General features: G+C 45.7%; 1 protein-coding gene across 1 annotated transcript in view; it reads left to right on the top strand.

Annotated features, from left to right (window-relative positions):
• Nucleotides 1–5,245: 5,245 nt before the first annotated feature.
• Nucleotides 5,246–13,070, top strand: part of LOC104498523 (paired box protein Pax-2-A-like) — a gene marked incomplete at both ends in the record, with an annotated part of 51,909 nt that continues 44,084 nt past the window's right edge. Inside the window, 2 exons of the mRNA XM_010141917.1 lie at nucleotides 5,246–5,331; nucleotides 7,406–7,525. Of these exons, the coding sequence (XP_010140219.1) occupies nucleotides 5,246–5,331; nucleotides 7,406–7,525 (206 nt within the window). The remainder of the gene's footprint in view (nucleotides 5,332–7,405; nucleotides 7,526–13,070) is intronic.

Consider the following 13,070-nt stretch of genomic DNA (forward strand, 5'->3'; position numbering starts at 1 on the left):
TTTTGAACTTTGTGCAAAAAAAACCCCCCCCCCCCCCCTTTCTTTTGCTCAGCTGAGAATTCAGCTGTGTCTTGACCCATGCACAGCAATATAAGACTCCTTCCTATCTGAACCAAGGCCATGTTCAGAGCTCTTTATGCCTGCACAGCACCAGTCTGCAGGTGGGATATTGCTGGGTCCATGGGGGCTGTCACCAAGGAGCCCAAGATGCCTCTTCCCATCTCATGTTCTCCCTCTTTTCTTCAGGCATGCTTTGACACCAGCATCACTGGGATGGTCACGAGCCCTTTTGTAGGAAGCAGAGAAGGCATCACTGTCTCACTTAGCCCTGCACCAAGTCCCCCGCAGGCTGCCTTGTCTCGACCGCCGGCACAGCCCGTGGCTCAGCAGTACAACCCGGCGCTAATTAAGCAGCGCAGCACAGCAGGGTGTGTGCTCCTTGGCCATCACAGCGTCCCTTGGACACACTGCAGAGAAAAGGCTGAAGCTTCGCAATGTTACCCTTCCAAGAACCGCTTTAATTGCCCAGTAATGCACACCCTGGGGTCTTGTAATGTGCTTCTAATATGGAGCATTTAAAATATGAATACTCCAAAACAATTATGAGGGCTTTGGTGCTCTGTTAAGTTTATCCTTCCGCTCTGAAAAATAATCCATGACAAAGGAATATGATCAAATTGAGGACACCAGTGCTTTCTGAAGTCGGTCAGTGTCTCCTTCAGGCAGCAGGACACACCACTCTCTCCCTTAGTGCAACTTCATTTGTTCTTACAGGATTAAAATAGTTGCTAGATTGGGATTCCAGATGATTCAGAGCTACCTCACCCCCTTCTGATTAGCCCTAGTATGATTTTTTACTTGAGATACCATCTAGAGACTCTGCCAGCAATAGTAAGAGAGAAGAAACCACAGAGTGTGTCAGGCTATATGAGAGATGCGATAGAAATGTCAGAGAAGTGAGGGATGTTTCCTATGATCTGTCATTCTTTTAGCAAACAATTTCTGGACAGGTTCACATGTGATTTTTTACTTGTTTATTTACAAGGAGTGAAAAAAAAGTTCCGCTTCTCAGAAAGAACTATGGCTCAGCGAAGTTTAACTTCTATTTCTTCCTACATTCTTGACCAGATTTGACTAGAGCTTGTTACAATTGTCATATTAGGAGAGATGATTTTTGTCTGTCCATCTGAATTCAGAATCAGCAAAAGGAATTGCATTAAAACTGCTGAAAATAACAAAATAGAAATCAAACACAGGAAATCTGTTATCTAATGCTGAACGGTTAAGAAACTCAAAGGCATTTGCCAATAGGCAGTTGATTTCAGCTGGAGTTGTATGCAGTATTAACTCGAGAAAGAGTTACTTCAAGCCAACTATGGTAACTCAGGAGTGCCAGGAATGGATGCATAATTCACAGTATGATACTATGTACTGTAATGACATTATATGCCATTACTTAAGATAATATCGCATATTAAATTTAGATTGGGAAATGAAGTTCAGTTGCTTTACTGCAATCAAAGATCTATAAATGTTCTGTTGCTGAAACTTCAGAAGGTTATATATTAAATCCATGTATATCCTCTAAAACTCAAAGTAGGTGATTTGTAAAAAAACCTTCCTCTGGAAAATGAAAAACGGGAATTTACAGTCAGTACCTATTTATGCCCCTAATTAAACACAAATGTGGTTATTGGAGTCAGTGACTATGGTAGAATTAGAGCAGGAAAGAATTCAATCTGAAGTCCATGATTTCTTTCAGAGAAAAGAAAGATGTTTGAAAATACTGACATTTACTTCAAGAAATCAGCACTGCTGACTGGTGTGCCAGGATTTGTGTCCCTTCTGCTTTTGGGAAGGGCTCAAGAAGTGTTCTGCAAAAAGGCTTGTCTTTCTTCAGTGTCTAGAGGCGAGAACAAGTCATCACAGGTAGCAAGAGGTGATCAAGGTTTTGCTCTCTCTTACACAGCGGCAATCCAGGAATCCCGGGTTTGAGGCAGCAGAGCTGGCTTAGTGCGTGTTTCAGTCTCTGGTCAGGGTGAGAAGCTTTCAGCAATCCCACAGTTTAAAGACGTTATTATTGTGCTGCATCAGTTCCTACAGGAACAGGTCAGCTCTGCTCATCTTTCATCTACTGTTTCATTAGGTGGTCTCCTGTCAGACAGACTCACTTGAAGCCTCTTAAAGCAGCAGCAGTGGTGCCTGGCTATCCTGCTGTTTATCACTGTCCCTAAACGAACCGTCCCAGGGGGCTGCACTGCCGTATTCCGTACTGAGCGTTAGGGTCCTCAAATTTCTCCTTTTCCCTTACAACACTAGAGTTTGGTCATGACTGTAGGGCAAAGGAGCACTGCTGAGGAGAGTCTCTTCATGGCCTGCCTCTTCTTTTAGCCATAGGAAAGACCTTCTACCTGAGACCTCGTTAGATTCACTGTGTGTTTGATGCCGAGAATTATTTGACCCAAGCCACTGGAGGTTGCACAACCAGAACTGCTCCCCTTTGCTCACTGTTTCTGGGCACTTTCTCTTGACATAAAACCAGTTTCATTCTTAGGAGGGGAACACTTCTGAACAGAACCTTTCACCTCTGGGTCACTAGCTGAAATCTGGCCCTGGTTGATAGTGACCGAAAATCATTACCAGCTGACGGCTACTTGGTGATATGAGCTGGTGAGTCTCATTCCAGCTCCTAATGGACACATCTCAGTAAACACAGTAACAACTGGCACTAACTGGCATTCTCAGCTGAGAGACCATGAACTGAACCGGGAAGGAAATTGCACCTTCCTCTTCATCCCCTGTCTGGGTTTTTTGAAGCGTTATGGACAGGCATTTATACCTCCATCACTTCACAGGCTGCTTTTACTCTAAACACCTTTTCAAAACTTTGCAATTTTCATGCAGCATGATTCAGCACAGCCTGATCAGCCATCTCAGTATAATTATGCTTATCTTATGGTTCCCCTCAGTAGAAGCTGGGCTGCCTGATGCCACCTCCCAGTACGAACAGCGAATCTGATGTCATATCTCAGTATGAATGGAACCATTTGACGTCACTTCAGTACTAACAGGACGTTTTATAATATGTCATCCAGGCTGCAGGGGAAATCTTCTAATCCGTGCACTACGCTACACTACAATAGAACATAACACAGCATAATGTGTAGGTTAACTTAGACACCCTCAGGCAGATTTTGGATAGATGGATGGATGGATGGATAGATACATTTATACAAAGTATACATACATTATATCACTCTATTGATTTTTAAAAAGTTCCAGGTCTGCTTGGCTATAATGAGATTTTTGAACTTTGTGTTGCGATCAATGAGGGGAATATTATTGGCCTGGAGAATTGATATACCTGCTCTCTGTGGCTTGTTCAGCTCCTGGACTGCCCCTGCCCCCAAGGTGTATGATTCCATCAGACACTTAACCTCTTTTACAGTGTCATCAGGCTAAAAGGAATCTAATAGTGACACGGGACTTGTGCTCAGCACTCTGGCACTATTGCTTTCCTGTCACAAATAATTTATAGCTTTCTATTTCCATCCCTTTGCCTGCACCCCATCCCCTCTTTCTGTTTCTCTGGGTTGGGGGAAATCAATAAACTCACACAACCAGAGTGGCACTTCAGGGGGTTTTAGGGGGAATGTGAGAGAAGAAAAAAGAAAAGCGAAAAAAAAAACCAAACCAGAAGAGAAGAAAAAAGTTACATTATTTGCCCTAGCACAGACTTTTCAGATCAGCTCCTCAGCTAGTGCAAATCATCGTGAGTGCAGACTCTGGTCCTGAGGCCCTCAGACATGTTCTGTATAGGTCCTCAGCAGCTCCACATTAGGATCCTTGGCAGCACTGACCTATATGGGGTGAGGATCTGGATCTCCCTCCCCAGCTAGAACTTTGACATTCCCTGTCTCCAGCTACATCCCAGGCAGTTCCTCTGCCACTCAGCTACTATCCAGGCATTGTCACTGTGTGTGTATTGGAGCCTCCTAACGTGCTTAGGTGATACACTCCGAAATACCTTTCTTTTCCTAAGAAGGTTACGCTCTCAGGCATCGTGATTTTTCAAAAAAGCCCTCTCAGTGTCTCTGCATATCTCTACCCCTGCCATACTGCCCAGTAGCTACACAATTGCTCTTTGAAGTTTTGCCAGCTTACTATTCATAACGAATCTTTAGGAGAAGCTCCCTGGTGAGCAGGGAAAATGTGTTATTTGCTTTCACTTTCTGGACAGGTTTTTGGAGTGAAGTTAAAGCTAATATAATGCAGGGCTGAGTGTTCCAGAAACTCAGGCTGAAGAGCATCTGCAGCCTTCACCCTAACTGGAGGGCCTCGTTTTACTCTCAAAAAGGAATTTGGTCTCCACGGCCTCCACAGGTCATGGCTTACTTGCCCATTTCCTTGGTGGGACAGTTGTTCCTTAGTCACAGATACCCAGCATCTGCCAGTCGGCAGGGACTTTGCCAGTCAAGTACTAGTTGCTAGTGATTTTCTTTCACCACTGACCTCAGCTGGATGTAAACCAGTGACCTAGAGGTGAAAGATTTCACGTAACAAGAAATGGAGTACTGACAATTACAATTCAGTTTATTTTCATTCTGAGCTGCATTATGCATTTTGTGGCCTTCACTGAGACAACTTTTTGAGTTCTCATGCTGTGTTCATTCAGCATCTGATAAACACCAATTTTTGCCCTCTTTGCTGGAGCTTCTTTTTCCTGGTGATCTATACTCCGTCACTGCTTCCTACAGATGCCTTCTGCTCCCACCTTCTCATTTGTGAAGGGCAAGGGCTTTGGGCAAGCTTCCATAAATTCAAAGCATTCAGTTCTATGCCAGAAAGGTATTTTGTAGGTACACAACAAAACTGAATCTACGCTGTTTGTAAATCCAGCAGTGGCTCTATCAGCTGCAAAGACTGCCTTGTGATCGGTCTGGCAGATCAGATCCTAAATGATAATGCAGTTGCTAACACACAGGAGATCCTAACTTGTTCACTGAGCACCATAGTTATGCAGTGAATACCCAAGTTCGGGGAAAAGATGACAGTGCACAGCAAGGATAATTCTCTGGCAGCTGGACCATTAAAGCAGTATCAGGACCACAAGAAGGCAAATGAAGCCATTCTGCTGCACCCAGAGCTCAGATCAGGCCTTCAGGTTCTGATAGCTGGGATCACAGGTAGGCAAAGGCACAGAGAAGTTGCAGTTGAGTTCTGAACATGTTTTGCTCTTTTCCAGGATCATCAGAACCAAAGTTCAACAACCTTTTCACCCAACACCAGACGGGAGTGGGACAGGTGTGACTGCGCCAGGACATACTATAGGTAAGAAGACTGGCATGAGAGGTGGTGACAGGACATGAGGATGAAGCAGAAATGAGAATGAAGTTCAGCTGAGTGAACAAAGTCTGAGAAGCAGATGCTAAGCAAATCAAAAGGGAGAAGGGGCTGAGGGGAAAGAAACTTAAAGGGAAATCAGAGGTTTCTGTTCTTCTGCAGAGAAGGGAATCATGGCAGAGAAACCAGCCCAAGGTAGGAGTTTGCCCAAAGTGTTTCTGCCTTAACATCCATTTCACATTCACACTCTCTCCTTCTCCTCTCTAGAGAGAAGTATTTACCACTATCCTGTCTAAGCACCAGTCTTCACCTTTTGCCTCCTTATGGTGACTCTATTTTCCCCTCTCTCTCCCAGTTTCTCTTCTCTCCCTTTGCTGGAACTGGTCCATTTCCTAGAGCTAGTAATACACAGACACAGTAGGATATTCCTGATGCCTCACAACTGAGTTCTTTGCTGTTCTAGCTCTGCAGTCAGGTACCCTGTGGGTGTATTTCACTGAGAAAATGCATTTTCTGCTGGGGGACGTGAGTTTATTGAGGTGAGCAGAAGATGGAGGCTGTGACCAAAACTCTAGTCTGTTGTGTTTGAAGGAAGCATGCTAGGCGTGTGATGAGGTGCTTTTCACTCTGTGAGCTGTATGGTGCCTATGTCTGCCGTTGCTAGAATAGCTCTGTCTGGTAACAGTTCAGAGCAGGAAAAAACATGGAGTGTTCTGGGATACTGTGAAGTACAGTGGCTTATTTGTGGCCTAAGCCACTGTCTTAGATACTGTTTGTTACTGAGAATTAGATGCTGTACAAGGATTTATTGGAAGGTGCTGGACTGCATGGGACAGAGCTGGCAGGTGTAATGTAATCCTGTACACGAGTTGTGTTCAGGAGCACAATGGGGTTAATGGGCCAGTATGGAAGAGTGTTTCTGCATGCCCTTTTAATCTGGACTTGCTCACTGGACTGGGAATCACTGATCGCACCAGATGGAGTTGGCAGATATTAATCCTTCTTGGAAAAGTAGTGCAGTGTCTAGGGAATGCATTGGCTGACCTGTGATAGTGATTGTGAGTGATGCTACTGGAGCCTCTGGGCTCTGGATGCTCTGGGAGGTACTGGGAAGTGTAGGTCTACATTGGATAGTGTTGACAGGTTCTGCTCCATCCTGGAAGGCTTGTATTGGAAGTATTGATTGCCTCAGGTCACTGCTTTTTGAGCTGAATGATGGGTAGTGGCCTATAAGAGAATTGGGATATTCTTCCCATTACTGGGACATGCTGGGACTAAATGGGCATGCCTACTGGATGCATAGCTCTGCTTGTTCTATACTGTAAAGCCCTGATTATCACAAACTGATCATTTCTAATCCGGATGACTTGTTGTTTCTGATACATTGGAAACTCACGAGCAACTTTGGACACTCCCGAGTGGCAGAAGTCTGCCTGTTGACATTGGTCAGCACAGAAGGAAGACACTAGATTTTTATTAATCTGGGTTGGAGTATGTATCACAACTCAATATTTATTCTAGTAGGGAACTGAATTTACTGGCCCAACACCGATGTGCTTCTAACCTATGCTAAGAAGGTAATTTTTCAATGAGTGTTTTGGGTGGACATGTAAGAGGCTGCTCTGGCTAAGACAGAAGACGTGCATTTCTGGAAAAGTGCTGAGAGGAAATGATCTGGCAAAAAAAGAACAGACCAGGAAGCCACTAGAGAACAGGGCCTATGCAGCGCTGCTCTCAGTTACCACGGCATGCGCTGGGAAGCCTGCTCTGAACTGGGCTATAACAATGAGGTTTAGCTTCTTGATAGAATACACTTGCTTGTTATTAATGGCCCCGTAGTGGAAGGCTGTGGAGCTGCAGTACAGGAGTAGACTGGCAAAGCTGAGATGCAGCAACATCATCAGTAGAGTGAGTTTTATTCCTTCAGTGTGAGGGACTGGGAGTCAGCTTAGGACCCAAACGTGCCTACAAGACTGGTGGCATGTGTAACTTTCAGCTGGGGGATCCCTGAGTGCTGTGCTGCTCTCCTCATGGCCCTTTTTTCCCTTTTCCTTTTGTCCAGTGCCCAGCACAGCATCCCCTCCCGTCTCCAGTGCCTCCAATGATCCAGTGGGCTCTTACTCCATTAACGGGATCCTGGGGATTCCTCGGTCGAATGGCGAGAAGAGGAAACGTGATGAAGGTAGGGGGAGGGGAGAAGCTCATCCTCCCTTTTATATTCTTTGTCCCCATGTACAGGCTCCAATTTCAGGCCAAGGTTTGCAGCTGCTCCAGGGGCTAGATCAGTTTTAGCAACAGAGACCAGTTACTCGCCACTGCCCTGCTGGCTTGGAATGCTCTTCTTCTGAGGCCCTTTCATGACAGGCTGCGTCTCCAGACATCTGTTCGGCAGGCAGAGAGCCGTCTCCATTGCTGGAGCTGATCCCAAGTTCATTCACTGCTGGAAATAGCTGGAACTGAACTCCCCAGGTCCCAGCAGGTGCCCGGACCTTGAACTGCGGGTAAACATGGTTTCCCCGACTCACTCATTTTCAAACAAAATGCCATCTTGGAGAAGCACCAGCAATGTGGGAGTTATTTTTCATTCCCTTTGCAAACAAGTTCCTGTCCTGTGACGTGCCATGAGCTGCATTAGCTGGTGATCGTAAGGGCCCAGTTTTCAATGGGCAACATCTACAGCAGAACTGCATGCTTGCAGCAATCTGAAAGCAAAACAGGAGGTCTTCTGAGTACTGTGGCCCTAAGGTTGTTATCTAAGCCTTTCGCTAGGGCTCTAAGGAATTAGGATTAAGCTATCTCCTTTTTCTTCCTACCTGCTGGGAAGGACTCAGGGCAATGTGAATCTGAAACAAGCGCAAAGCTGGAGCCTCAGTTCTAGATAGGCTGAGTCAGGTGGGGTGAGTAAGGTCTCGGTGCTCTAATGGTGGCTTTGTAAACATTTTTTTTTAAATCTTGCTCTTCTAATTTGATGCATTCAAAAATTGAGGGCCAGAAGGTGAACTTTCTAATAGTAGTGTCTGACGAATTTGTTTGGTTCAGCACAGCCTTCAGCGTGCTGTTTTCCACTGTTGCCTGTTGCGTGTCTTAGCAGTACAGGTGACTCAGAGTGCTGTGTGTGCTGTAACACCAAGGCTGTGCGCTGCAAGAGAACATGAGGGTTCTCTGTGGTACACAGGGAGAGGGAAAGCTCTCCTGTGAGAGATGCTGCGTTTTTGGCTTTTGACAGTAATTTTCTCAGCATAGGTTCTGGTGAGGCTCATGATTTAAAGTTTTGCAACTAAATAAAGACAACAATCCCAAGAAAAAAGAGGGCAGTCATCGTGCTCCCTTTCTCCCTAATAGAAAGTAAAACTAGAGGCAAGGACCCAATCCAGCTCCTGTAAAGGAAATGGGTAGAGTTTTGCTGATGTCATTGGAAATTGGATCAGGCCCCAGAGGAAGATCCATTTCCCAGCTAGATGGCAGTAGGGCCCAGCTAAGAGAAAACTGTGGCAATGGAAGGGCTGAGTCAATGCCTCAAAATCTAAAAATGTCAGGAATAAGAGACTGCAAACATTGCAGACCCCTGCAGCATTTCCCATGATTACACACACAGGAAACAGTGACATTTCAAACTGAGTGACAAGTTTCTCTAATGGTTGTGCAAATCTCTTGGCAGTTATTTGGGGTTTTTGCGAATCTCCGTTCTCATACAGTCCAGCATGGTGATCACCAACTCTCAACATGATGCCTCCATATCTCATTTTGAAATTAAGCCATTTAGTCTGGCTTTAGTGGCTATTCTTTCCAAATACCTGGAAAGATCATCCCACTTTAGATGCAGCCACACAGTCATTGCCAGCCTCAGCACCTGAGCTTTTTTGGAGCAGCACAACTGAACATAGAAACAACCAAGCCCTCTAAGACTGTGACACTTCACAGTGATACATTGACAGTAAGAACAACCCTCTTTGCTTGTCCTTAATTCATCCCAGATTTGATTTATGAAGGGCAAGCAACACTCTGCAGCTCTCTGCTGTTGGCCAAAAGCCCACATATCCCACTAGGAATCAAAAAGGTTCAAGACAATCCTGGAGATGTTGCTTGGCTTAGCTCTCAGAGTTTTAGGTGGCAGTTACATGACACAGCTGCAACTGCTTGAGAGAACAGCCTTCATCCTGCCCTCCCAGATACCTGCTGCAGAGAGATGTCATGCTCCTGTCCAAGAGAAACCTTGCACAGGTCCCCCTCCCAGCTGCTGACCCCCCCTAGCCAAACGTTGAGTTATCGGCCCACAGTGGCCTTAAGAAATGCTGGCAGACATCATCACTTTGCAGGGTAGGGTCCTAAGGCTAGAAGGGTCCAAGGGGAGGCTCTGCACAGCTAGTGACCTGCACTCACTCCTGGGCAATCTCCACTGTAGCTCTGAGGGTTCTGGTGGTTCCTAGAAGAGAGGGGGATTAGGAAAGCCTGTCAAGAAATCCCAGCTATTTCTTTCATGCTCGTGCTGGATGCATACACCTTCCCCATATTTCCCAGAGCTTCTGAGCACTGTTCTGTTGCAGTTTCTTAACTGCAGGGTTTATTCTCATGTTGAAAAGCCTTTAAGAGTTTCCAGTGTGCATCTACATTCCCATCATTTTGTGAGGGCTCTAGCCTAAAGGAGGCATAAGAAGCAGCACAGTTCTCTCTTTCTTTCTGCTCTGTTGGGCCAGCTCTGCTGCAAGGATTCCCCTGTGAGGAATGCAGCTCAGCAGAAAGGGAGAAGTACCAAGCTTCTTCTGAATTCCCAGTTCTGAAAATGTGATGGCTGGAGGGAACAGGGTGGGAGAAAGACAGAGGAGCCTCTATCTGAGCACACCCCCTCCCCCAGGTCCTCCTTGCTGCAGCTGGTGCCTACATTAGACAGTAGCACAGATGATTAAGAAGAGGAGAGATAATTATGTGTCAAGATGATGTAGCAGAACTCCCGAGTTGGACAGAAGGAGCCAGACGGATGCATGAGGTGGGCTCAGCGATGGACGCTGACAGCCAGGTGTGTCCCTCACAGGGAGTTACAGGGAAAAGGGGAAATCCCAACCTACCAAATGTGCCGTTTGCAACTGCAAGGGTGGCCTGGGAGGACTATGGCATTGAGAGAGAGCTATCAGGGAGGTAGCTCTGAGTGTCTACTCGTCACAATGAGGAACTGTCAGATCACACATCTTTCCTCAAAAGTCAGTGTGTCTTCCTTGGGTGAGTGCCTAGGAAAGATGTTCAGGATTTTGCCCTGTTACAAGACCATGTTGTTTCAGTTTTTGACTAGTGATTGTAAACCTTCTGATGTCTGTGACAGGTTAGACAAAACAGAGAGTTGGTCTCCTATAATTTTAAAAATAATTTGGCTAAAAAAGTTCACCACCACGTGTGTAGCACAGCGTGTGTGTGATTTCTTGCAGTCTATGGACACTGCTAATGCTGCTGTGATTTCCCTCTGACCTTCCCCACCACTTATAACCACCATCTTCCAGAGCCAGAGGTGTCCCTGCAGCATGTAATGACTTTCCCAAGACCATTGATGATCTTGCAGTATCAAGCTGCAGTGGGAAACAGGAAATCCTGGCTCCTCACAGTTCTGATGTCGTACTATGCTGTGATGGCTGGCCAAGCTCAGCCAGGTCATTGTTAGACTAAGGAGCGGCAATAAGAAGTCCAGAAGAATAAAGGAGGAAAATAATATGCAGATATTTCTGTTGTTCCACAACCCCTTGATTGATAGCTAAAAGGATGAGAACTGGTGCAATCCAGAGACACTAACAAAAAATTAGTATCACTGATACTGTAGTCTTGAGCACTGTGTAAAGGGAAAAAAGGAGAGACAGGGAGAATGGGAAGGATAGATAGGTAATTAGGTAATATGTAACCAATATTTCAAACTGTTTCCTGCATATCACGGCACCTCCAGCTGGGCGAGACTTTTGGGATCTTTACAAAACTGCTCATATTAGAGACAGCTCTTCCTCTCCATAGCAGGCCACAAACAGACTTCCTCTATAGACCCAAATTCTCATTTGGGATTCGTCTTCCAGTGAGGCTGGTGCTGTAACATTCTCAGCATTATTAATCTTGGTCCCTGACAATATCTGTAGTATTTGACAGCATTATGGCAATAATATCTGCAGTGCCGACAATGGCAGAGATAATATCCCCCAGTATTATTGGCATTAGCAGGGATCATATCTGCAGCCTGTTATTGGCGGGAGCAGACGTAATGTGTCCAGTATTATTAGTATCAGTAGTAATAAAACCCACAGGCTTGTTAGTATGATCAGTGCTATTATCAGCAGTAGGTTTGTGGGAAAGGAGGGGACGGAGTGATTGCTACTGTAAATGGCAATAATACTCAGGCTGTTTGCAGTAAAGGAATCCCCAGTGGAGATGGGGGAGCAAGCCTGAGACGACAGAAGTTCCTCCTTTCTTTTCTTCACCTGTCATTTTGATAATTAAAGTGATTTACATTGAAGCAAGGGATGCAGAGCTGTGTCAGTGCAGGGGGACAGTAAAGGGTCACCAACATTTCGGCAGGTCTCGTGGTGCTTTCCGAAGAGTGTTAGCTGCATCAGTGCAGGTGGTTCATCGTACTCTTCAGAGGGGGGTCGAGCTGTGCAGAACAGGGTGCTGCCTACTAGCAGTAGCAGCATTTACACTGCTAGTCCTGTAGCTGCAGGATGGGCAGAGTCACTGCTCGTCGCTCTGCATGCATAATTTTATGACTTATTACCACAACACCCTCTGCTGAGAAGCACTGTGGTGGTTTTCTCTTCCGTCACTCCAAATGGGAGGACTCTGACTGCAGGGCAGGGTTTGGATAGTGTTTGTCTTGGGGATTTGTCTACCTGGGCTAATCTCATTTTCCTGCTGGGAAAGTAGAAATGCCTCCTTCAGGTGGAGTGGGAGGCAGGGAGATCTGCAACAGTCCTAGTCCTGAAAGTTCTTTTTTCAGATACTGCCCCAGGACATAGACTGTCTTAAAGAAAACTTTCAACTCAGTTGTTTCAGTGGAAAGGAGCACAGAGAGGGAAGATGTGTAGTACACTTAAGAAGGTCTGAGTTTTTGAGCAGATATGCAGAAGCTGAGTGTGCCACTGCATGTATGACCCCATTTGTGTTGTTCAGAGTGGCAACGATAATATACTTCGGGAGACGTGTTGTGACATTTCAGGTGACTGTGTCATTGTCAGTGGCATCGATATGTGGTTGCAGGCAGGCAGCGAGGCTGTGGTTATGGTCTTGCTGTGACTGTGTTGGTTGCGGGTTTGTGATGCTAATGATGGGATTAACTGTATCACTGTTTGCTGTGCTGCCCCATTACACTCCTCACAGAGTGAAGAGTGAATTGTTTCTGGTGGTATGTCCGCATCATTGCATGCAGTAAGGTTGTTTCAAAGTGGTAAACATCAGCACACTGGTGCAGGCTGCACTGTGCTGTTGTTACAATTCATATAGTTGTTATGGCAGCTGACATAACGTGTTGCCCAACAACAGACTGTCACCTGGCCATGAGAGTGAAGTCCATACAGCTATGTCACAGCAGCGCTGCGTGGAGAATAGTGTGTTTTTGTGAAGTGTGACCTTATCATTGCACAGCATACTGGGGTTGTTTCAGGACATACAGTGTACTTCCACTGTCTTCTGCAGTATGGTGATGATTTACCAGTGCTATAGTTGTACTAGTGCAGAGAGGTCTAGCCCTTAACTGTCCTGTAGGG

The sequence above is a fragment of the Buceros rhinoceros genome, unplaced genomic scaffold (assembly GCF_000710305.1).
Source record: "Buceros rhinoceros silvestris isolate BGI_N320 unplaced genomic scaffold, ASM71030v1 scaffold10328, whole genome shotgun sequence".
Classification (NCBI taxonomy): domain Eukaryota; kingdom Metazoa; phylum Chordata; class Aves; order Bucerotiformes; family Bucerotidae; genus Buceros; species Buceros rhinoceros.